Below are 26,514 nucleotides of genomic sequence, written 5' to 3' on the forward strand. Positions count from 1 at the left end.
TCATATCTATACCCATCCTTATCTATACTGTTCCATACCTATACGCTTTCATACCCATTCATATCTATACCCATTCATGTCTATACCCTTCCATACCTATACCCTTCCAGTCCATACCCATTCATATCTATACCCATTCATGTCTATACCCTTCCATACCTATACCCTTCCATACCTATACGCTTTCATACCTATACGCTGTCATACCCATTCATATCTATACCCATTCATGTCTATACCCTTCCATACCTATACCCTTCCAGTCCATACCCATTCATATCTATACCCATTCATGTCTATACCCTTCCATACCTATACGCTTCCATACCTATACCCTTCCATACCTATACCCTTTCATACCTATACCCTTTCATACCCATTCATATCTATACCCTTCCATACCTATACCCTTCCATACCTATAAGCGTTCATACCTATACCCTTCCATACCTATACCCTTCCATACCTATACCCTTCCATACCCATTCATATCTATACCCATTAATATCTATACCCATCCTTATCTATACCCATCCATATTTATACCCTTACAAAAACAGAAGCACTTTACTCGCTAATAAGATCGCTAATAAGATCGCTAATAATTGAGTAGTAATATGGTAAAATGATGGTAACAAGTTGCATTTATTCATAAATTAAATATCAATTTAATTCTACTTGTTACAGATTAGTAAATCTATTGTAGTTTTACATTTTATTACCTTTGGTTATTAGGGGTGTCATGATTTCAATATTTTATCGAAATCGATTGAAATTATTTCATGGTCTCGAGCATCGAAGTCAAAAAGAGGATCGATGATCCCTCCCTCAAAGCTACGCAAATGGCGCAGCACACTGTAGCTGAAAGAGCAGCTCTTTCTCCAGAGAATGTGGACATTCGTCGTTTTGTCTAGCCTCAAATATGTTAATAGTTTTGGTAGGTTAAGGAGCATCTTTCTCTCAGATAAAGTTAATAATATATCTTTATTAAAGAAAAAGTCTTAAAGTCTTATTTTTCATGTTTAACTGTTATAGTAGGAGAGAGTTCAGTTTGTTAAGGCTCTAATTGTTCTATTATTTTCTACATGACTGTTCCTGTATTTTATTATTATTTATTTTGTTATGTTGCACATTGCTGTTTTAATCGTGCACACTGCTGCTACCAAAAAAAAGCCACTAGACGGCATTACATATATATCTTAATTAAATTATTTAAATTTGACCATTAGTGCCTGATGTGGTGTATTACAGATCACTTGTATCACTTTGCATCACTTATATCAAGTCCACCTTTTGAAATAAGATATTGTAAATTTGATTAATCAAACCAATGACTGAGCATAGACTAATCTAAAACTGGCATAGGCCTCTCTGCTGTAAAAAAAATAAAATAGAGAATTGAATCGAAACATGACCCTAAAATCAGAAATAAAATCGAATCGAGGGATTTAGAGAATCGTGACGCCCCTAATGGTTTTATATATATATATATATATATATATATATATATATATATATACATATAATATCATAGTATTTAATGGTATTTTCGTGATAACGATACTCTTGGCGACTAAAATTAATGCACCTGTCTAATTATGTTTAAATAATTATTGCACACTTTCTTTAAATTCTATAAACTTCATTTTACTTCTCAGATATCACTGTGTTCATCTGCTATATAATATATTACTGATCTGAACAACTAATGATTTATAAAGGAAAATCAGGACAATTATCAGGATGACCAACCACTGTATTGATCATAACACTGTATTGTGTTTGATTTCTTGTTTATAAAGTAGTTTTATTTAGTTAAGGTAAAAAATATATTCTAAAATACAAAACAGAGAAAGTAAATGTATGTAAATCTAATATCAGATCCTCACGTTTGTGCACTGGCGTCCTCTAGTGTGAGTGTGGGTCAGTGCGTGAGCTGTGCTTGTTTGTGTTCAGTATTTCTCACACTGCTCTGTGAGCTGGTTTGAGTTTGCGGGAGGAAAATGTGAGCAGGAATGCAGCGCTGGGTGGAAGAAGCTGCTGGTGATTAAAGCTGTTTGTAGTTTTTATTTTCAGCAGTTTTTTTATATTCAGTGTTTGCCTGTTTTCTCCAACTGCAGCTGAAAATTAGAGCAGATGGGGAAAGACTGAGGGATTCTGTATTATCTCACACTATGAGCTCTATCATACACCCTGCGTAAGACGTGTTGTGATGCTCATTACTATCTTACACCCCATCAACTGTCTATTTTTTAATGCTTTGTGTCTGCGCTGTTAAAATAGCGTCAGAGTTTAGGAATAAACTGCATACATCTATACTGATGTGTTTCTATGTTGGCGACAGGAAATACAAGTGCGCCACTCACTGATTAAAACCCTGACAACAGTCAACAGTCAGCCGCCCAATCTTATCTCAACTTTTACATCAACAATAAACAGAATAAAGAATTAAATAACATTACTGTTCCCTTAAATGAGCTGCTGGTGTTTCTTCACAGTGTGAACGAGCAGCTCAGTATCTGTCTCTGCTGAGACGCACAAAAGCACAGCACTGTTAAGATACAAACAACACCAAAGTCAGAGCACACCTGCCTCTTAAAGACATGTGAAGTCAGACTCCGCCTCTTTTTGACCTGCTGATGCAGCATTCCGATGAGTAGCATCACAGCGCTAACGCTCGGAGGAAAGCGCAGCGACTCGGTTCTGATACGTCAGCTCACAGACGCAGCCTTGTGCTGATCCACATCACCCTAGGAGTGATGAGGGGAAAGAGCGCCATCTACTGAATCCACCCAGAAAGAGCGAGGCCAATTATGCTCTCTCAGGGCTCCGGCAGCTGATGGCAAGCTGCATGATTGGGATCAGCGATCCCCGATCACAGTGGCAGCGCTTAGCCCTATTTACCAGATTTTTTAAATTTACCATAGCTCACCTGCCTCTTAAAGGGAAAGGAAAGTGACACACTGATTGGTCCAAAACTCACCCATGATTAATTAACAGAAATATTACCTGACTTTTGCGCATTTCAAGGTGTGCAAGGCGTGAAATTAGTAAATATGTGGGTCGTGTTTGAATTGTGTGTGTAAATCTGATGTAGAAATACAAAAGCTGCTTCTTAATAAAGTAATAAATGGAAAAAAATGAAGATTTTTGCTAGAGAAAACCTCAGTCATACATGAATTAACATAGAAAATGAATGCAGGTCATTTTTGACCCATGTCTGCATTAGACGGGTTGTCATGCAAAAAGGGATTTTATTCAAAAAGTAAGAAAGGTGAAATTTAAATAAGGATGCACTATAATCACAAAATAGTTAATTAAGGAATACCCTGAATACTGAATGACTGAATTCATTTATTTCAAACCCATGTTGACCCATGTTGTGCATCAAAGGGTTAAATAATTCTATGTTTTTCTTAATAGTTTGGATGGGTTTAGAATTAATCTACAGTACAGAAGATTTTTAATCTGGTGTGCTGTTCTTCAGATCAGCCTGTAGGGGGCAGTGTAGAGGTTATTGTCTGGTGCTGCTGTGTGGTTGCCATGGTTAAGCGTACTGAAGCTTAAAGCTGCACAGTGTGTGTGTGTGTGTGTGTGTGTGTGTGTGTGTGTGTTAGATTTAGTGCTGTCTGGCTGTCTGAAGATTCAGAAACTGCAGTAAAAGACTCTACAGGAACAACATTCTTCACAACTGTTGTAAATAAAAGTTACAGAAAACTGTGTTTTATATGTTTTATATATATGTTTCTTACATTTAATCAAATGATACAAGACTAGAATAGAGCTGGGGGGTTAACTGGGTTTATTAGATTAATTTAATTACTGTTTTAATGCTATTTTATAAATGGGATAATGGAGATTGTACACTTCGTACATTTTCCTTATATTTAACTGAAATATAAGGAGGTTATGTTTACAGTGTGTTTAATATAAAAGCTGAGTGTAAGGATGAAGGGGGATGTTCACTGTGGTGGTGGTGGTGGTGGTGTATGAGGTGTTAGTAGTGTGTGTTGAGCTGATGGTACAGTGAGTGGATCAGATACAGCAGTGCTGCTGGAGTTTTTAAACACTTTTTTTATCACTGCTGCACTGAGAATAGAACACCAACTGTGTCCTGAAGCTTGTGTCCTGTGGGCAGTGTCCTGATGTGTAGTGATGTGTATGGTGTGTGTTGTGTCTCTGCAGGAACAGACAGTCTCTGAAGGTGCGGGAGCATAAGGTGCTCGGGCCGTATGTGGACGGTCTGTCTCAGCTCGCCGTCACCAGCTTCGAGGTAATAAATAAAATAACCCCTATACTGAATACTAATCTCTCTATATTATACTGTGGGAGTAAGAAAAACAAAATAACATTATACTGATTAATCAGAATTGTAAGTTTGCAATCATGTACTGATTCTAAAAAACACGGTACTGATTATTATTAGTTCAGATTAAAGGTGTCAGACTGTGGTTTATTTTTTGTTGTTGTGTTTAGACCCCGCCCACTAGATACAGCAATTAAAATATAAGTTATTCAGTATCTACAATGAATTATTCATTATCTACTATGAACTGTTCAGGATGTCATATGCATTATCCAGTATCTAATATGAATTATCTACTACTATGAGTAATTTTCTATTCACTGTGAAATATTTAGTATTCATTATGAAACGTTTAGTATGTAATATGCATTATTCAGTACCTACTATGAAATATCCAGTGTATAATATGCATTTATTATTATTTACTACAAATTATTCCACATCCACTATGAATTATTCAGTATCTACTGTGAATTATTTTGTATCCACTATGGATTATTCAGTATCTACTATGAATTATTCAGTATCTACTGTGAATTATTCAGTATCCACTATGGATTATTCAGTATCTACTGTGAATTATTCAGTATCCACTATGAAATATTCACTATGTACTCTGAATTGTTTAGTATGTAATATGAATTATTCAGTATCTACTATGAATTATTCAGTATCTAATATTTATTTTTTAGTATCCACTATGAATTATTCATTATCTACTATGCATTATTCAGTATCTAATATGAAATATTCAGTATCCACTATGGATTATTCAGAATATACTATAAATTATTCAGTATCTACTATGAATTATTCAGTGTCTGCTATGAGTTATTCAGTATGTAATATAAATTATTCAATATCTAATGTGTATTATTCAGTATGCAGTATAAATTATTTTAGTATCTAGTATGAATTATTCAATATCTAATATGAATTATTCAGTATCTAATATGAATTATTCAGTATGCAGTATAAATTATTTTAGTATCTAGTATGAATTATTCAGTATGCAGTATGAATTATTTTAGTATCTAATGTGAATTATTCAGTATGCAGTATGAATTATTTTAGTATCTAATGTGAATTATTCAGTATGCAGTATGAATTATTCAGTATCTAATGTGAATTATTCAGTATGCAGTATGAATTATTCAGTATCTAATGTGTATTATTCAGTATGCAGTATGAATTATTCAGTATGCAGTATGAATTATTCAGTATGCAGTATGAATTATTCAGTATCTAATGTGAATTATTCAGTATGCAGTATGAATTATTCAGTATCTAATATGAATTATTCAGTATGCAGTATGAATTATTCAGTATCTAATGTGTATTATTCAGTATGCAGTATGAATTATTCAGTATCTAATGTGAATTATTCAGTATGCAGTATGAATTATTTTAGTATCTAATGTGAATTATTCAGTATGCAGTATGAATTATTCAGTATCTAATGTGAATTATTCAGTATGCAGTATGAATTATTTTAGTATCTAATGTGAATTATTCAGTATGCAGTATGAATTATTCAGTATCTAATGTGAATTATTCAGTATGCAGTATGAATTATTCAGTATCTAATGTGAATTATTCAGTATGCAGTATGAATTATTTTAGTATCTAATGTGAATTATTCAGTATGCAGTATGCATTATTCAGTATCTAATGTGAATTATTCAGTATGCAGTATGAATTATTTTAGTATCTAATGTGAATTATTCAGTATGCAGTATGAATTATTTTAGTATCTAATGTGAATTATTCAGTATGCAGTATGAATTATTCAGTATGCAGTATGAATTATTCAGTATCTAATGTGAATTATTCAGTATGCAGTATGAATTATTCAGTATGCAGTATGAATTATTCAGTATGCAGTATGAATTATTCAGTATCTAATGTGAATTATTCAGTATGCAGTATGAATTATTCAGTATCTAATGTGTATTATTCAGTATGCAGTATGAATTATTCAGTATGCAGTATGAATTATTCAGTATGCAGTATGAATTATTCAGTATGCAGTATGAATTATTCAGTATGCAGTATGAATTATTCAGTTTCTAATGTGTATTATTCAGTATGCAGTATGAATTATTCAGTATGCAGTATGAATTATTCAGTATCTAATGTGAATTATTCAGTATGCAGTATGAATTATTCAGTTTCTAATGTGTATTATTCAGTATGCAGTATGAATTATTCAGTATGCAGTATGAATTATTCAGTATCTAATGTGAATTATTCAGTATGCAGTATGTAATACTCTCTGATCTGAAGGATATTGAGAGTCTGATGTCGGAGGGGAATAAATCTCGGACGGTTGCGGCGACGAATATGAACGAGGAGAGCAGCCGCTCACACGCCGTCTTCAGCATCATCATCACCCAGACCCTATACGACCCGCAGTCCGGGGTTAGTAACACACACACACACACACACACACACACACACACATATACTGTATACGCAATTAAGTAGTTGAACTTTTTTGAAGGTTTAACACATTATTTCAGTAAAAGAAGTGAATCATACTGAACGTAGTAAAACATGGTGGTGGTAGTGTGTGATTAGTGTGATTAGTGTGATTAGTGTGATTAGTGTGATGGTCTGGAGCTGCTGGAATAGGAACTTGCTGTAATTGATGGAAGCAGGAATTCTGCTGTTTATCAGAAAATCCTGAAGGAGAATCAGAATCCCGCCATCTGTTCCTTACTGACCTCAAGCTCAGGAGTACTTTACTTGGGTTCTCCAGCAGGACAATGACCCAAAACACACAAACCTCTAAAGTCCACCAATGAATGGATTAAATAAAATAAACTAAATGAAGGTTTTGGAGGAGTGATCTAGATAAAGTCTGATTGATTGAGATGATGTGGATGATCTTAAACAGGACTTTTATGCTGGAAAATCCTCCAATGTGTCTGAATTAAAACTGTAATTCTGTAAAGAAGAGCGGAGCTAAATTCCTCCACAGAGATGAGAAAGACTCATTATCAGTTATCAGTAAATTGCTTTGGATATTTTTCCTGTAATAAATTAAATTATAATTTAAAAAAGTGCTTTTTATATTTACTCAGGTTATCTTTGTTATATATTAAAGTTTGTTTGATCATTTGAAAAATATCAGTATGAAAAAAAAGCAGTAAAGTATACTTACTGTGTGTGTGTGTGTGTGTGTGTGTGTGTGTGTGTGTAGAACTCAGGTGAGAAGGTGAGTAAGGTGAGTTTGGTGGATCTGGCGGGGAGTGAACGAGTGTCTAAGACCGGAGCAGCAGGAGAGAGACTGAAGGAGGGCAGCAACATCAACAAGTGAGACTCACACACACACACACACACACACACATTTCACCAACATTTTTAAATATGGTGAACAATATTATACCCTGAAATTTGGTGCCATATCACCCACCCCTAATTATCACATCAGGGTTCTACTTTCTTACTGTTTTTAGTAAAAGAAAAATTCACACTGTTCTCATTTCCCATTATAAATCTACTAAAGACTTTATTATAGATTATATCTGTCCAGTATCATTTATTTTACCTTAGTCCTGGATATATGGAGATATTTGGAGTAGTGCATTATTATTAGTATTATGACTGGATTCTGGATCATTAACTTCTGTTACAAATCTGATAAAATTCTTTAATTTTTTAATCTCTTAGTTAGGGGTGTTCCATATCATATTGTATACAATAATAAAATTATCATTTTTATTTTGTTGCAGTAGTGTTGTCCAGTCCTTTCCCTGTTCCCTGTCTGTCTCTGTGTGTCTCATGTGTTTTGAATTTGTTTACCTCCCGATTTCCTCCATGTGTCCCCACCTGTGCATTGTTTATAGCTCTGCCCCTTAATTACCTGTCCCCCAGGTGTTTCCTTTTTCCTGTTTTAGTCCGTGTGTTTAAATAGGCCCTCTGTTCCTGTCTTCCTCGTCCGGTGTTTTGCGTTTCATGTTTTCTGTTTTACTTTGCTTCAGTTGTTTGTTTCTTTGTTTGTTTAGTTTCTCGTTTGTTTATTTGTATTTTTTAATAAATCTATCTTGCATTTGCGTCTTCCTGCACTTCCTGCACAATAAAGTATATTAATAATTTTTTTAATTTAGTAATTTATCATATCGCCAAGAGTATCATTATCGCAAAAATACCATTCAATATCATGATATTATTTTAGGGCCGTATCGCCCACCCCTAATAAAGCAGTGCTTCTCTATAATCAGTAGACGAGCTGTGTGTGTGCGTTTGCACGTCAGTGTGATGTGAGTTGTGTGTGTGTGTTCAGGTCTCTGACGACGCTGGGCTGTGTGATCTCGGCGCTGGCGGATCAGTCCGCGGGAAAAGGCAAAAACAAGTTCGTCCCGTACAGAGACTCAGTACTGACCTGGCTACTGAAGGTAATTAATTATATTAATTATATTACAAATTCATACTGGATACTAAAGTAATTACAGTTAATCTAGTTACATCTTCATTATATTACAGTACCAGTCAAAGTACCTGTTAACATGAGGTTTCCGAGGCTGGTAACAACACTTATCCTGTGCAACAGAGGAAACTCTTGCTCTTTCTTTCTGCTGTTTGTTTGTTAAATAAACTTTATTTAAAGACAGAAATTACATGTAAAAATAAACAAATACATTAGGAACACATTACAAGCAAAAATGACAAAATTACAACATTTTAGGACACTGACATTTTAAAATTTCACAAATTTCATTGTCGCATCTTTTGTTTGATTTTTTTTAATATTGTCAAGACTCCTTCATCTCTTCATTTTTTTTCACAATCTTTCCTTGGCCAGCCCCTGATGAGTGCCAGTTTCATCATTATAAAGTTTTTGATGGTCTTTGTGGTGACTGCACTTGAGAATACTTTGCACTTAAGTTCTTGAAATGCTTCTGGTTTAAAAAAGTCTTTTTTTTCTTTACTTAGTTGAGAAGTGTTTTGAGTTGCGTTACATAACCTGGATTTGAACATTACTCAAATATTCACTATTCACTGTATACCTGTAAATCTACCTCTTCACTACTTTACTTTAACTGATGCTCTCAAACACTTTATTAAGAGACAAGAAATTCAAGTAATTAACTCTTGATGAGTTCAGCACAGCTGTTAACTGAAATTAGCCTGAATTCCAGCTGATTCTACCTCATAATCTGGTTGTTTAACACTTATTTTGTTTAGTAAATAATTCCATATGTTGTTCTTTATAGTTTTGATAAGTCTGGTATTATTCTACAATGTAGCTGGAGCAGTATTAGCATTAGCTGCTAGCTGTGCTAAGTTCTAGCTCTTTCCCTGTTCAGAGAGTATTACCGGTCTGTAGCCTGCTGCTAACCCCCGGCTAGCACTGCTGGAGCAGCATTATTAGCATTAGCCGCTAATCGCGCTAGCTGTTTCCTTGTTCAAAAACAAGTATATCAGACTGTAGTGTGTGTGTCTACAGGTGTTAAAACAAGCTATGTGCTAATGCTAATGCTTCTGCACCTAGCCTTAGTGGAAATCTGGAAATCTAAGCTTACTGTAAGTAAATGGAAACTCTTTAAAAATTACAGTTTTGTTTACTTAACTTAGTTACATCACATAAGGCGCATCAGTGTCATATAAAATGAGCATTATAATCCGGTGTATTTTATACTGCAAAATACGGTAAATTAATATAAAATATGACCCATATCAGTCTGAAAATCTTACACTTTCTTCTGGATGGAGATGTTTTTGGTGCTGTTTATTTAATGATAAGTGTGTATATAAATATTTTTAAAATGTTGTGTGTGTTTGATTGGTGTATTAAGGATAATCTGGGTGGGAACAGTAAGACGGCGATGATCGCTACAGTGAGTCCTGCAGCAGATAACTATGAAGAAACTCTGTCCACCCTGCGCTACGCCGACCGAGCTAAACGCATCGTAAACCACGCCGTCGTCAACGAGGACCCCAACGCTCGCATCATCCGAGAGCTGCGGGAGGAGGTGGAGAAACTGAAGGAGCAGCTCTCGCAGGCGGAGGTCAGACCTCAGATATAGATATAGACTAGTGCAGTGTTAAATAATAATGAATGCTAGTGCTGTGCGATATGATGATAAATATCGTATCCCTAATGTTTAATGTTTAATAACTAAAAACATACTCAAATGTGGTATATCATGTTATATATATCGTTATCGTGATATAAAAAATTCCATATCGTGATTATATGATTTTTCCCATATCGCCCAGCACTAATGAATGCTGTTAATGTCCTTATTTAAGCACTATTAGTCCATCCAAAAGATCTGATCTAGAGTGTGTGTGTGTGTTGTGTGTTTGTGTGTGTGTGTGTGTGTGTGTGTGTGTGTGTTGTGTGTGTGTGTGTGTGTGTGTGTGTGTGTGTGTGTGTGTGTGTGTGTGTTCTAGTCTCTGAAAGCTCCGGAGCTGCAGGAGAAGCTGCAGGAGTCGGAGAAGCTCATCCAGGAAATGACCGTCACCTGGGAGGAGAAGCTCAGGAAGACCGAGGAGATCGCACAGGTACACTACACACACACTGAGATAGTGTCCCATGACTTTTGTCACATCCCATATAGGCTAATGAACACAGCACTGAACTGTGGGATTTTTGGGCGGGGTCTCCTGCACTGAAAGTGAATGTGATTGATTTCTGCTTTGTCTGTACCTATGGATAAATTTAACCAGAAGTCGCCGGTCACCATCATTACCCCCCCCCCCCAGCACTGCTCTCTACACTGTGGGAGATAATGTTATCCTTCTATGGTGTATTTCACATGGTACACACGTGACACTGTGTTGCTAGGTGGTTACTAAGATGTTGCTATGGTATTCCTGCCTGGTGGTTGCTATGGTGTTGCTATGTGGTTGCTTGGTGATTGCTAAAGTGTTGCTAAGTTGTTGCTATGGTATCCCTGGTGGTTGCTATGGTGTTGCTATGTGGTTGCTTGATGATTGCTAAAGTCTTGCTAAGGTGTTGCTATGGTATCCCTGGTGGTTTCTATGGTGTTGCTACGTGGTTGCTTGATGATTGTTAAGGTGTTGCTATGGTATTCCTGGTGGTTACTATCGTTTGCTGCTTGGTTGCTTTGTGATTACTAAGGTGTTGCTAGGTGGTTGCTAATATGTTTCTATGGTATTTCTGGTGGTTGCTTGGTGATTGCTAAGATGTTTCTAGGTGTTTGCTAAGATTTTGCTGTGGTATTCCTGGTGATTGCTATGGTGTTGCTGCTTGGTTGCTTGGTGATTGCTAAGGTGTTGATACATGGTTGCTTGGTGATTGCTAAGGTGTTGCTATGGGATCCCTGGTGGTTGCTATGGTGTTGATACATGGTTGCTTGGTGATTGCTAAGGCGTTGCTAGGTGGTTGCTGAAATGTTGCTATGGTATTCCTGGTGGTTACTTTCGTTTGCTGCTTGGTTGCTTGGTGATTGCTAAGGTGTTGCTAGGTGGTTGCTAAGGTGTTGCTAGGTGGTTGCTAAGGTGTTGCTATGGTATTCCTGGTGGTTCATATGGTGTTGCTACGTGTATGCTTGGTGATTGCTAAGGTGTTGCTATGGTATTCCTGGTGGTTCCTATGGTGTTGCTACGTGTATGCTTGGTGATTGCTAAGGTGTTGCTATGGTATTCCTGGTGGTTCCTATGGTGTTGTTACGTGTATGCTTGGTGATTGCTAAGGTGCTGCTATGGTATTCCTGGTGGTTCCTATGGTGTTGTTACGTGTATGCTTGGTGATTGCTAAGGTGCTGCTATGGTATTCCTGGTGGTTCCTATGGTGTTGCCACGTGGTTGCTTGGTGATTGCTAAGGTGCTGCTATGGTATTCCTGGTGGTTCCTATGGTGTTGCTACATGGTTGCTTGGTGATTGCTAAGGTGTTGCTATGGTATTCCTGGTGGTTCCTATGGTGTTGCTACGTGTATGCTTGGTGATTGCTAAGGTGTTGCTGTGGTATTCCTGGTGGTTCCTATGGTGTTGCTACGTGTATGCTTGGTGATTGCTAAGGTGTTGCTAGGTGGTTGCTAAGGTGTTGCTAGGTGGTTGCTAAGGTGTTGCTATGGTATTCCTGGTGGTTCATATGGTGTTGCTACGTGTATGCTTGGTGATTGCTAAGGTGTTGCTATGGTATTCCTGGTGGTTCCTATGGTGTTGCTACGTGTATGCTTGGTGATTGCTAAGGTGTTGCTATGGTATTCCTGGTGGTTCCTATGGTGTTGTTACGTGTATGCTTGGTGATTGCTAAGGTGCTGCTATGGTATTCCTGGTGGTTCCTATGGTGTTGTTACGTGTATGCTTGGTGATTGCTAAGGTGCTGCTATGGTATTCCTGGTGGTTCCTATGGTGTTGCCACGTGGTTGCTTGGTGATTGCTAAGGTGCTGCTATGGTATTCCTGGTGGTTCCTATGGTGTTGCTACATGGTTGCTTGGTGATTGCTAAGGTGTTGCTATGGTATTCCTGGTGGTTCCTATGGTGTTGCTACGTGTATGCTTGGTGATTGCTAAGGTGTTGCTGTGGTATTCCTGGTGGTTCCTATGGTGTTGCTACGTGTATGCTTGGTGATTGCTAAGGTGTTGCTGTGGTATTCCTGGTGGTTCCTATGGTGTTGCTACGTGTATGCTTGGTGATTGCTAAGGTGTTGCTATGGTATTCCTGGTGGTTCCTATGGTGTTGCTATGTTTATGCTTGGTGATTGCTAAGGTGTTGCTAGGTGGTTATATGTAAATAACCATATGTAGTTAAGTTGCATGTATGTTAGACAGTTCAGTTATTAACATGTTATTAACTGTTAATAAACGTTTGTATTGTATCTCTCTCTCTCTCGCTCTGTGTGTAGGAGAGGCAGAAGCAGTTGGAGAGTATGGGAATTTCTCTGGAATCCTCAGGGATTAAAGTGGGGGAGGATAAGTGCTTCCTGGTCAACCTGAATGCTGACCCCGCCCTCAACGAGCTGCTGGTCTATTACCTGAAGGTACGACATCACGAACCAGCTAATAATAGATCAAATACAGCGAACAGCAGCTTCACCAGAGACTCAGAACATCCAGTATCTGATCAGATCAACACCCATAGTCTCTGTATATCAGCTCATTATACATTTAAACACATTCTCAGGGTCTCGAGGACAGATTAAAGATAAGTCCGGGCCCCTGGGCAAAGAGTTTCCCAGGGCCCCCACAACCCCACCCACACCACATTAAAATTGTGCTACTCAGTAAAATTAGCTTGCAGTTCTGTTGTATAAAAAGGCACTTTTCCTTTTATGCGTTTTTATAGCTAGAGTGACCACTGCTCTCTTTACTGTTGATTATTGTTTATTAAAGCAGCAGATTGATGAAACAGTGTGCTTCTCTCCACACTAAAAGCAGGATTAAATAATAGTGTATCTGTATCTTCAGCAGAGGTGGAAAAAGTACTGAAAAATTGTAACTGAGTAAAAGTATCTTTACTTTGCCAAAATTCTACTCAAGTAAAAGTAAAAGTAAAAGTACCCATCTAAAAATCTACTCCAGTAAAAGTAAAAAAGTACTCAATTTAAAATGTAATTTGTGTAAAAGTTACATAGTAACTTTTATTTATTTGATGTAAAACAGTACAACAAATCAATCATAAATTAAATAATTATTAAATTAAATAATTTGCATCTTTCAGGCAGTATTTGTTCAGACCACCATATAAAATATTTTCAATAAGTGGCATAGGCTTCTTTGATGCATTTTTTCTTTACTGTTTAAAAGTTAAAAAGTTATGGTCATATATGTGACTATAAACCGTATTTTTATAGTTTTACAGTTTATTATTATTTTCTAACTGCTATTTACATGTTTTTTTTTTAATCCAAGCAGATGTTCCTAATGAAAACTTAAGGAATTATCAGTAAAAACTTGAAATCACACAAAAAAAAACTGTTAGTCAGCAAATGCGCAGTGCCGTAAAGAAGCACATATCGATGGGTAGCATAACTCGACAGAACACCGGTTCCCCCAAACGGCACACACACAGACCCCAGACTACACAGCTGATTCACACAGCGCCTCTCCCGCTAACCGTAATATAAACTACTGGAAAAAGTTCAGCTGCGCTGCCATGGAGAACAAAACTCTTTTTTTTCAATTCAGACAATTTGTTTTTTTTTTTGCCCCAGCATATTATTTTTTACTCAGTAATTGGGAGTTTTCCAATGTAGCGAAGTAGTTTGAGTAAATGTAACTGGTTACTTTCCACCTATGATCTTCAGGAGCACACGCTTGTGGGAGCAGATACGTCTCAGGATATCCAGCTGTTTGGGATTGGGATCCAGCCGGAGCACTGTGTGATAGACATCGCTGCAGACGGAGACGTCACACTCTCACCTGTAGAGAACGCCAGGTACATCACACACTCTCACCTGTAGAGAACGCCAGGTACATCACACACTCTCACCTGTAGAGAACGCCAGGTACATCACACACTCTCACCTGTAGAGAACGCCAGGTACATCACACACTCTCACCTGTAGAGAACGCCAGGTACATCACACACTCTCACCTGTAGAGAACGCCAGGTACATCACACACTCTCACCTGTAGAGAACGCCAGGTACATCACACACTCTCACCTGTAGAGAACGCCAGGTACATCACACACTCTCACCTGTAGAGAACGCCAGGTACATCACACACTCTCACCTGTAGAGAACGCCAGGTACATCACACACTCTCACCTGTAGAGAACGCCAGGTACATCACACACTCTCACCTGTAGAGAACGCCAGGTACATCACACACTCTGTCCCAGAGGGATTGCGTTACATATTTAAACCTATTTGAATGAAATCAAAAGTGAATTATCTCTTTTCCTGCAGAACCTGTGTGAACGGAATGATTGCGTACTCTCTGGTTCACCTTTGGCACGGAGACCGGATCTTATGGGGCAATAATCATTTCTTCAGGTGAGTTTTCAGTTCAGTCCAAACCAAAATAGCATATGTAAAATTTGCTGTGAACCACAGTTCTGGAAAAAGGGGTTTAATCCAGATCAGCTGAACCATGGTTCCGGTTCATCTGCAGTGTGAAAAGACTTTTTTAGATGCTTCAGACTTTATTTCAGACCAATTACAGGTAGTTGAGTCAGTCTATCCTCACCCACTAAACAATAAAATTAGAAAATGATAGAGCCGGTGGTTCTGTATCTACTGTAGCTGTAGATTAATCCTTATTTATACACAGATATATAAAAACTAGCCTCATTACAACCCAGTGCGCTGTCCACTGTATTGCTTTCTATTGGGGCTGCCAGATACTGGAACAATTTTACGTTGCAAATGTCCTTTTTTTGACAATATATACATGACAATATTAAAATACCCGAGGAAAACAGCAAAACAACAGAAATCAGCCGTTTAATCAGGCATTTAAACAGCTTTTTAAAAGGTAAATAAGTGGTTTGTTTTTCTGGGATTAAAAGCGTGAATTCCGCTGTAACTGGAAATATCTGCCCTACAAAATTGTGCTGGACTGAGGTGCACAGGTTTCCACACGTGTTTACATTTACAAGCACGTGCCCAACCATGTGGATGAAGCCCATGAGCATCCTGACCAGTGTAAAACCTTACTCACAAGATAATACCTTACAACTTAGACAAGTGTGAGCATTCCCTTGCTGTCCCCTAGAGAAAAACGTACCTGTGTCTTAAGTGTATTCATACTAAAATAGTCACATTTCCTGTAGGTTTATCATCATATTTAACTGATGATTGATTGTATTTTCTCACGCTCCAGAGTGAATCTGCCGAAGAGGAAGCGGCGGGACCGGTTAAAGGATCTGGATCGGGAGTCTCCGCGGGAGAGCTTCGTGGAGGTGGACGTGGAGACGGCGAGCGAAGCTTCGTCTGAGCAGGACTACAGCTATGAGTTCGCCCAGATGGAGGTGATGATGAAGACGCTGGGGAGCAACGGTAGGAGTTTACTGTACCCTCTGAATTACTGCGTCTGTACAGAGTAAAACAGCATTTTTACCATGTAAAAAAATAGTAGCTGTAAATTCGATTCGAAAAACAGGTTTAATTGACACTAGGCCTGTCTCAATAACTACATTATCGATTTATCGTTCAATAAATGGACTTGACCTCAATTATTTAAATAATCGTGATATCGTCCATTGTGTTTGCACTTACAAAATGCACTTTTGCAAAAAACTTGCAAAACCTACCTTTATTAGGAGAAATGTCCTCCATCAACATCGAAAACAAACTTAAAGAAACATAATAACGGCCCAGTGCGGCTCTAGTTGTTTAACTGTTTAACTAGTGTCTCTGTTAGGTTCATGTTGCTTCAGTTTTCCTCTCACCATCAGCGTATCTCTCAAGTGAAGGCTGAGGCAGGGTCTTTAAGCCAGTTCAACGCGGGCCAGCTGGGACAGACCGGGGTTGCACGTCATGGTGTGGGGTGGACCCACGGTTCCCCTTCAAAATGTGTAAAAGGGTTAATTCCTTTGTTGTGACATTATGTTATCATTTATTAGTGCTAAATTAGTGGTGTAAAAAGCCACAATATCATTTATCGCAATAACTTTTTGGACAAAATATCGTTCGCAAAAAATTGCTATCATGACAGGACTAGTTGACACCAAAAAAGACTGTTTTACACTAACGAACAATTAGATTTTTGTAGAATAGTCATTGCTTTTATGTTACCCAGAAAAGCAAGTGACCATTCGCTTGATTTGCCCAGTTAGGATAAACGTAATTGGCTGAGCTAATATATTAGCTCAGTATGAACAATTAGCAAGTTAATTCCAGTCAATTGTGTATTAGCATCACCTTTAAAACAAAACCACTTAATCCTAAAAGCACAGAGACTGGAGCAGTATTAGCATTAGCCGCTAACCACGCTAAACGCTAGCTCTTTTGCCGTTCAGAAGTGAGTATTATTAGCCTGTAGCCTGCTTTTAACCATGGCTTCTAAACCTGGTTGGCACTGCTGTAACAGCATTAGCCGCTAATCGTGCTAAGCGCTAGCTCTTTCACCATTCAGAACTGAGTATTATCAGCCTGTAGCCTACTGCTAACCCCGGCAAGCACTGCTGGAGCAGCAATAGTATTACTGCTAACCACACTAAGCGCTAGCTCTTTTGCCGTTCAAAGGTGAGTAAATCGGACTGTAGTGTGTGTGTTTACCGTGTTTAAACAAACTAAGTGGGACAAACCACTTGCTAATATCACCCTGGCTTACCAAAACACCCAGGGTTCCTCAGTGTAGCGCTGTCGGTCAGCATTAGCCACTAACTGCAGCCAGTCTTGGTGGAAATCTGAAAATCTAAGCTTTACTCACCCAAATAAACATTTTTTTTTACTTAGCTTAGCTTAACAGGTATCACCACCCAGTAGTGAGATCTGCTGAATTAGAAGGAAAACATGGCGACACCCCTGTTCCTTACTAGTGTCCCATAATGCGTCTTATAATCTGGTGATCCTTATGTATGAAAATAGATCAGAAAATAGACGTTTATTGATAATGCACCTTAAAATATAGCGTGAAAAATATGATAATTTAAGCAGCTTTAAAAAAAAACATTAAATAGCATTTAAAACAAGTCAGTCAGCTGGCAGTTTGTGTGTATTAGTGGTACTGTAGTAGATTAACGAACTAAATTAATGCTGTATGTTCCTCAGACCCGATGCAGAACGTGGTGCAGGTTCTGGAGAAGCAGTATCTGGAGGAGAAGCGAACGGCTCTGGAGGAGCAGAAGCTGCGGTACGAGCGGGAGCTGGACCTCCTCCGGCAGCAGCTCTCCCCGGAGAGACCTTCCCAACACCAGCGCAGCAACAGCCTGGCCTTCCCCACACACTCCACACACAGCAAGCTCCGCCTCTGGACCGAGGAGAGGTGAGGAGGCCTCTGAGTTTAACGTCATTAGATCCTATCCTGAAGAAAAACTGCTCAGTTCAGTGATAGAGTTTGTAGACGCAGTCCATGTGCCTACAATAGGGGATCATACTGTGCTTCAGAACATAACAGTACATGTTAAAATTCACCTTCCAGGTGCTGGCAGCACTTACATAGCACCAGACCATGATGCTACCACCACCATGCTTGACTGTAGACAAGGAATGCTGCTACACATGCTGGACACTATCTGAGCCGAGACCACAGGACATGGTTCTAGTAATCCATGCTCTTAGACTGCTTGTTTTTAACAAACAGTTTACAGGCTTTCTTGTGCATCAGCTTCAGAAGAGGCTACCTTCTAGGACAGACAGTGCCATGCAGACATAGTTGATGCAGTGTACAGCACATAATCTGAGCACTTCAGGCTGATCTCCAACTTTTTTAAGCACAATTTGTCCATTTTCAATTAGTACTAATTAGTACTACGTTTACTTTGTTATACTGTAGCTGTACACGGATTACTTTACATCATGTCAAAGTGTCATATCTTCAGTGTTGTCCCATGAACAGATATAATACAGTATTTACAGAAATGTGAGGGGTGTACTCACTTTGTTGAGATACTGTATATAGACCGGTCCGGAAGTATTTGGACAGTGACACGTTTATTGTAATTATGTAAATATTCAACACCTCGATAAATTTAAATATGGCACTCAAGATGTGGTTGAGGTTAAGGACAGCTAGTTTTATGGCCACGTTCAGTCGTTATTTTATGATAAATAAAAAGACATGGTGTTTAATCTTGTCATTAAAGTGTGCTGAGCAGAGGAGGTGTGTTCTCTGTTGTGACGAATCGCGCTTCTCCATTTGACAATCCGATGGATGAGTCTGTGTTTGACAGTTCTTATTTTAAGTTTCCAAGTGTAAAGTTTGGTGGAGGGGGGATCATTATGGTGTGAGCTTTGAGAGTTTGGTGTGGAAGAACTGGACTGGCCTGCACAGAGTCCTGAACCTCAACCTGATAGAAAACCTCTTTGGGATGAATTAGGTTTTAGACTGTGAGCAAGACTCTCTCGTCCAACATCAGTGTCTGACCTCACAAGTGCACATACATATGCGCTTCTGGAATAACGTTCAAACATTCCCATAAACACACTCCTTAACCTGGTGGAAAGCCTTTCCAGAGGGTTTGAAGCTTTTAAATCGAATTTAAGAATGGGTTGTCACTCAAGTTCATTAGTCTGTATAAAACAGATGAGTAAATACTTTTGGTAGTATAGAGTATATATCTATATGTATATAGGTATTTTACAGTTATATAATTTTTTCATATATTTACGCTGCTGCTCTGTTCTGTGTGTTTCAGGGACGAGTTATTCAGGCAGAGTTTGTCTCGGCTGAGGGAGCAGGTGGTCCGGGCTAACACTCTAGTCAGGGAGGCCAACTTCCTGTCAGAGGAGATGGGTAAACTGACGGATTATCAGGTCACCTTACAGATCCCCGCCGCCAACCTGAGCGCCAACCGCAAGGTGAGGACAGCTGCGAGTTAATGATAAACGACAAACCGAATTGACTGAATTATGAATTATAGTGCAGTTAATTGATGTTTAATCAAACTGACCAAAAGCATATATAGGCTAACATACATAGGTTTCCAGCTGCTGTCTAAAGATTTAGTTTCTACTCCCATTTTTTTCCTCCTTTATTCCTCTGTGGTTCCAAACATGGAAGAGAGTCTCATAACCAATGTTTCTGTTTTATTTTAAAAGTAGTAATGTATTTGTCCTTTTCTATAAAGTGTGTTCTGTGTTCATTATCCAGCGCGGAGCCATCGTCAGTGAACCAGCTATTCAGGTGCGTCGCAAAAGCAAAGGCACGCAGGTGTGGACCATCGAGAAGCTGGAGAACAAGCTGGTGGACATGAGGGACCATTACAGAGAGTGGAAGGAGGGAACACAGGACGGGGTGAGGAACCTGGAGCTAGAGTTTATTAGGAGTGTCACGATTCTCTAAATCCTCGATTCAATTTTATTTGCGATTTTAGAATCAGGATTCGATTCGATTCTCGATTTTCTTTTTTCTTTTTTTTTTCAGCAGAGAGGCCTATGTCAGTTTTAGATTAGTTTTTGGTCAGTCATTGGTTTGATTCATCAAATTTACAATATCTTATTTCAAAAGGTGGGCTTGATATAAGTGATGCAAAGTGATACAAGTGATCTGTAATACACCACATTAGGCACTAATGGTCAAATTTAAATCATTTAATTAAGATATATATGCAGTGCCCTCTAGTGGCTTTTTTTGGTAGCAGCAGTGTGCACGATTAAAACAGCAATGTGCAACATAACAAAATAAATAATACAAAAATACAGGAACAGTCATGTAGAAAATAATAGAACAATTAGAGCCTTAACAAACTGAACTCTATCCTACTATAACAGTTAAACATGAAAAATAAGACTTTAAGACTTTTTCAGTCTCTGAGAATGAGAAGTTTTTTTCTTTAATAAAGATATATTATTAACTTTATCTGAGAGAAAGATGCTCCTTAAGGTACCAAAACTATTAACATATTTGAGGCTAGACAAAACGACTGTTATTTTTATATTTTCAAGTTTTTCTTTAAGAAGATGAGAATGTCCACATTCTCTGGAGAAAGAGCTGCTCTTTCAGCAGTCACAATGTCCGCGGCGTTGGCTACAGTGTGCCGCGTCACTTTGCGTAGCTTAGAGGGAGGGATCGTCGATCCTCTTTTTGACTTCGATGCTCGAAACCATGACATAATTACGATCGATTTCGATTAAATATCAAAATCGTGACAGCCCTAGAGTTTATTCATTTTTCACATACACTCATAAACACAACTAGCAGTGTAAAGCTTTGATGACTGTCTGCTCAATATATAATACACTGATGATAGAAATCAAGGAAGGAATGTATTAGATAATATGGATCAAAACCAACTAAGTTAAATTCAGTGTGTTTTTTTTTCATTGTTTTAAAATGTTCTGCATTATAGATTAATACTAAACTCATCTAAACTATGAAGAAAAATATGTGGAATTAAGTATAAAACACAAAAGTGTTTAACAAACCAGAATATGTTTTATATTTTAGATTCTTCTTTTTTATGAGGAGCTAATTTCAGTTAACAGCTGTGCTGAACTCATCAAGAGTTAATTACTTGAATTTCTTGTCTCTTAATAATGTGTTTGAGAGCATCAGTTAAAGTAAAGTAGTGAAGAGGTAGAGTTACAGGTATACAGTGAATAGTGAATATTTGAGTAATGTTCTAATCCAGATTATGAGAAGCAAGAACTACTCAACTAAGTAAAGAAATGATTACTTTAAAAATAGAAATGAAGATCAGTCAATCTGAGAAGAAGAATTTCAAGAATTTTGAAAGTATCCTCAAGTGCAGTCACTGCAAAGACCATCAAAAATGTTATAATGATGGAACTGGCACTCATCAGGACCACCCCAGGAAAGGAAGAGCTAGAGTTTTATCAGCCTCAGAAACCCCAAGTTAACAAACAGCTCACCAGATAAGAGCATTTAAAAGCTTCTTCACAGAGTATTTATTTGGTTTGTTTAACACTTTTTTAAGTTACTACATGATTCCTTATGTGTTCCTTCATATTCTGATAGATCACTTTACTATTTATTTACAATGTAGGTAAGAAAATAAAAAAATAAAACATTGAATTAGAAGGTGTGTCCAAATTTTTGATTGGTACTGTATATATAGATGTAATAAGATGTAAAATCATTATAGTCTGATTATAGTATAATATCAGTAAAACTATAGTTTCTTTTCTAATCTCTTGTTTACTTGTTTTGTTGTTTGTTGTTTTCTCAGTGTGTGAAGCTTCACAGTAAGCAGAGTGATCCGTTCTATGAAGCTCAGGAGAACCACAACCTCATCGGCGTCGCCAACGTCTTCCTGGAGTGCCTTTTCCACGACGTCAAGCTTCAGTATGCAGTTCCCATTATCAGCCAGCAGGGGGAGGTAGTGTGTCTCAGTGTGTTCTGATACTTCATAATATACAATATCATACAAAACCACTGTAAAAACCTTCCTGTTAATATTATCTCAATATTAAATATACTGCCTGCTCACAAAAAAGTCACCACCTACATTTTTAGAGCCTCTTATTGGATAATAATTATTGCATGGCTGATTATTATGTTTCAGCTGGAAACTTGTTATTTAACCTTAACTGATGCAGGGAGTAGCTTCTCATTTATTTATTAAACCACCAAGTGGAAAGACTCTTTAATCCTGGATATAGAAAATATATTTATCTATTTCAGAAGGGTCAAATTATACAGTATTGTCATGCATCAATCAGAGAATTAGCAACCACTGAAACGACTAAAATCAGGTAAAGAACTGTCCAATTAATTATTATTAAAAAGTGGAAGGACATTAAGGGGACAACATCTTTATTTTCTGTTTATAAAGGCATTACAGAAAAACATACAGAGTTTTTGTTAGATAAGCTTTTTAACATAGCCAATAATTATTGACCATCCTTACCAAAACTATATACATCCAGGGAATACATTTATGTACCAGAATACCCAGAGCAGTAGTAAAAAAAATATATATATATATATATAAATAATACATTTATACATAAAAAAAACAGTTCCAAACAAATCAGGGTTACATTATTAGCTCAAATTACATCTCAAATGTTTCCTTCTATTTTTACAGTTCTGAAGAAACCACAACAGTTTCTGAATCAGTTTCTCTGATTTTGCTATTTATAGGTTTATATTTGAGTAAAATGAACATTGTAGTTTTATTCTATAAACTACAGACAACATTTCTCCCTAATTCCTAATAAAAATATTCTCATTTAGAGCATTTATTTACAGAAAATGAAAAATGACTGAAATAACAAAAAACAAAGATGTAGAGCTTTCAGACCTCAAATAATGCAAAGAAAACAAGTTCATATTCATAAAGTTTTAAGAGATCAGAAATCAATATTTGGTGGAATAACCCTGGATTTTAATCACAGTTTTCATGCAGTTTTAAACTTTATGTTTAAACCATTGTTTTGGTGAAATTGTACAAATGGTTGAAAGAGATATGATTAATAGTGAAAGTAAGAGCTTTTCCACACGCACAGTGCAGTGAAGGGAACTGAAGGGATTAAAGGGACTAAACTTCTCTTGTCAGTGGAGAGAACCAGCTAAAACGACTTTAGTTTACTAGCGATCGTAAAGATTGAACTCTGGAGGAATAGAAGAAGGTCATGTGAAGGTCTGAGTGTGTGTGTGTTACAGGTAGCAGGTAGGCTGCACGTGGAGCTGATGCGTATAAGTGGGCCGGTTCCCGAGCGGCTGGTGGGCGGAGACGACTCGTCGGAGAACTCGAGTGAGAGCGGCAGTTACGAGGTCATGGACACCAACGGAGAGATCGTCCACATGGCCAAGAAGCTCACCTGCAGGGTAAAGAACACACCTGAACCAGGCATCTGCCATAACATTAAAACCACCTGATTAATTAAAGGAGAAGTCCGGTGTGAAATAGACTTGGGTTATAGTGAAACATGATTAAGAGACTCCTGAAGACAGAGCTCTTCAAAGAGCACTTACTCTCTTAACACCTCTAACTAACTACCTTCTACTACCAGATCAGGAGAATCTCTCACTATCTTTAATAAACTCCTGAAGACAGAGCTCTTCAAAGAGCTCTTACTCTCCTTACACCTCTAACTAACTACCTTCTACTACCAGATCAGGAGAATCTCTCACTATCTTTAATAAACTCCTGAAGACTGAGCTCTTCAAAGAGCACTTACTCTCCTAACACCTCTAACTAACTACCTTCTACTACCAGATCAGGAGAATCTCTCACTATCTTTAATAAACTCCTGAAGACGGAGCTCTTCAAAGAGCACCTACTCTCCTAACACCTCTAACACACTAACTACTTCTAACCTCATTTCCTTCTTCCCCTCCTTCACTCCTCTATCCTATTATTCCCCTTTGACCTCCTTTTATCCCTATCCAAAGATGTTTTACCTTTAAACTTATTTTACATTGTACTTGACTATAAGTCGCTTTGGACAAAAGCGTCTGCCTAATGTAATGTATTGTAATGTAATGTAATGTAATGTAATGTAATGTAAAAAAGAGTATGAACGTTTATCGAATAGCCCACCTCTGTTCTCTACCAGCTTTCCCAGATACAGAGCTTTTAGCCAGTGCTAGTGATAGGGGCATCGATCATTACTGTATTAACAGATTAATATATGAAATAGATTTAGGTGTACTGTAATTCTGAGATGCTGGTGTTCATCTTGTGTGCTGTATTTGTGTGTGTTGCAGGTGAGGATACGGGAGGCGACTGGGCTGCCGTTAAATCTGTCTAATTTCGTCTTCTGCCAGTACACCTTCTGGGAGCAGGCGGAGCCGGCTGTGGCCCCGCCCATGGTCAGCCCGGATAAACCCTCCAACCGCAGCACAGACACTCAGTTCACTGTACGGTTCGACCACTGCAAGGTTAGAGAAACACACACACTACACACTATAAACACACTACATATGTGTTTTTCTCAGACGTCCTCTGATAAATAAATTACAGGCTGAATTATCTACTGTTTTTCTCTAAACTCTTTTCGTGGTCCTCCCGTAATTTTAGTCCCATCCGGACGCACATCTCTGAGTTTCGTCTCCTCGCATTTAATAAAATAGCTATTTGTCCACTGCCGCGCACCGTAATTACACTTTGAGATCCACGTAGACACAACAGCGAGTGGAAATAGAGGAGCTACTGAACTCTATGTCATGTGATGAGAAAGAAAAACTCACTGGTCCTCCTGTTTTTTCAAACAGGGCTTTAGATAAACTGCGTATTACAAAAATTCAGCAACACTTGACTGATTGGACTTCAGTACATTATTATCATGTACTGTAACTGTGTTTTTGTGCTGCAGGACTTTGTAGTTCAGGTCACCGAGGAGTTCCTGGAGTTCATCTCAGACGGAGCGCTGGCCATCGAGGTGTGGGGTCACCGGTGCGCTGGAAACGGAAGCTCACACTGGGAACTGGACACACTGCAGGCCAAATCACGCACCCTCCGAGACAGGTCTGCACTGTTTATATATAATATATATATATAAATATACAGGGGTTGGACAATGAAACTGAAACACCTGTCCTCATTTAGTGTGGGATTTTAGGATTTATGGCTAAATTGGAGCAGCCTGGTGATCAATCTTCATTAATTGCACATTATTGCACCAGTAAGAGCAGAGTGTGAAGGTTCAATTAGCAGGGTAAGAGCACAGTTCTGCTCTAAATACTGCAATGCACCCAACATTATGGGAGACATACCAGAGTTCAAAAGAGGACAAATTGTTGGTGCACGTCTTGCTGGAGCATCTGTGACCAAGACAGCAAGTCTTTGAGATGTATCAAGAGCCCCGGTATCCAGGGCAACGTCAGCATACCACCAAGAAGGACCTACCACATCCAACAGGATTAACTGTGGACGCTGTAAGAGGAAGCTGTCTGAAAGGGATGTTCGGGTGCTAACCCGGATTGTATCCAAAAAAACATAAAACCACGGCTGATCAAATCACGGCAGAATTCAATGTGCACCTCAACTCTCCTGTTTCCACCAGAACTGTCCGTCACCACAATCAATTATTGTGCTCTAAAACCAGGTGTTTCAGTTTCATTCTCCAAACCCTGTAGTAGGGCTGTCAATGTTAAAGCGCTAACGAACACAATTAATTTGTAATCAGTATTTGGTTGTTATTTTTTTTTTTATCACAATTATTTACGCCCCAACTACTGCCATAATCTGCCCCGCCCGACCCAACTGTCAAATATACTTCTTTTTAATTGAGCTAAATTGCTAATAAGACGCAGTTTAATCTGATATATTTGTCAAATAATATACAGCTATGAACAAACGCTGTCTCTGCTGCTCCATGCTGTTTACACACTAAGAGCGCAGCATGTGCAGCGTTCACTGCTCGTCCAATTGAAAACACTGTGTTTGAAAGCACAGTGGCAAATTTTCATTATTAAAATGCCTTGACCTGTATACAGGCTACAGGTGTAGGTTGTATAATTTACACTCAAAAAATGTGAGGGTTTTGAAATCTCCTACAGGACACTTTGAGGAGAAGCTGCCTGTTTTCTCTCTACTTCACTTAAAAATTCCAGATCAGTAACAGGAATCAACACGAATTCTGCAGGTTTGAAAACAAAGACGTAAAAACTAGGTGTGCAGGAAAAAACGATTCGAGCTTGAATCGCCAATCTAACATTGAACGATTCAGAATCGATTCTCATTTTCAAAAAATCGATTTTTTGGGGGGAA

At 38.1% G+C, this 26,514-nt stretch overlaps 1 protein-coding gene across 4 annotated transcripts in view; it reads left to right on the top strand.

Annotated features, from left to right (window-relative positions):
• Positions 1–26,514, top strand: part of kif13a (kinesin family member 13A) — a 210,239-nt gene that overhangs the window by 61,016 nt on the left and 122,709 nt on the right. For all 4 annotated transcript variants that reach the window (XM_049467964.1, XM_049467953.1, XM_049467966.1 and 1 more), the window contains exons 7-23: positions 4,186–4,273; positions 6,593–6,727; positions 7,512–7,624; positions 8,595–8,706; positions 10,108–10,320; positions 10,709–10,819; positions 13,130–13,264; positions 14,531–14,661; positions 15,137–15,223; positions 16,053–16,228; positions 17,945–18,158; positions 19,531–19,693; positions 19,986–20,129; positions 22,024–22,173; positions 23,463–23,627; positions 24,510–24,683; positions 25,118–25,269. In XM_049467964.1, coding sequence (XP_049323921.1) covers positions 4,186–4,273; positions 6,593–6,727; positions 7,512–7,624; positions 8,595–8,706; positions 10,108–10,320; positions 10,709–10,819; positions 13,130–13,264; positions 14,531–14,661; positions 15,137–15,223; positions 16,053–16,228; positions 17,945–18,158; positions 19,531–19,693; positions 19,986–20,129; positions 22,024–22,173; positions 23,463–23,627; positions 24,510–24,683; positions 25,118–25,269 — 2,463 coding nt within the window. The remainder of the gene's footprint in view (positions 1–4,185; positions 4,274–6,592; positions 6,728–7,511; positions 7,625–8,594; positions 8,707–10,107; positions 10,321–10,708; positions 10,820–13,129; positions 13,265–14,530; positions 14,662–15,136; positions 15,224–16,052; positions 16,229–17,944; positions 18,159–19,530; positions 19,694–19,985; positions 20,130–22,023; positions 22,174–23,462; positions 23,628–24,509; positions 24,684–25,117; positions 25,270–26,514) is intronic.

This window comes from Astyanax mexicanus, chromosome 1, assembly GCF_023375975.1.
Source record: "Astyanax mexicanus isolate ESR-SI-001 chromosome 1, AstMex3_surface, whole genome shotgun sequence".
NCBI lineage: Eukaryota > Metazoa > Chordata > Actinopteri > Characiformes > Acestrorhamphidae > Astyanax > Astyanax mexicanus.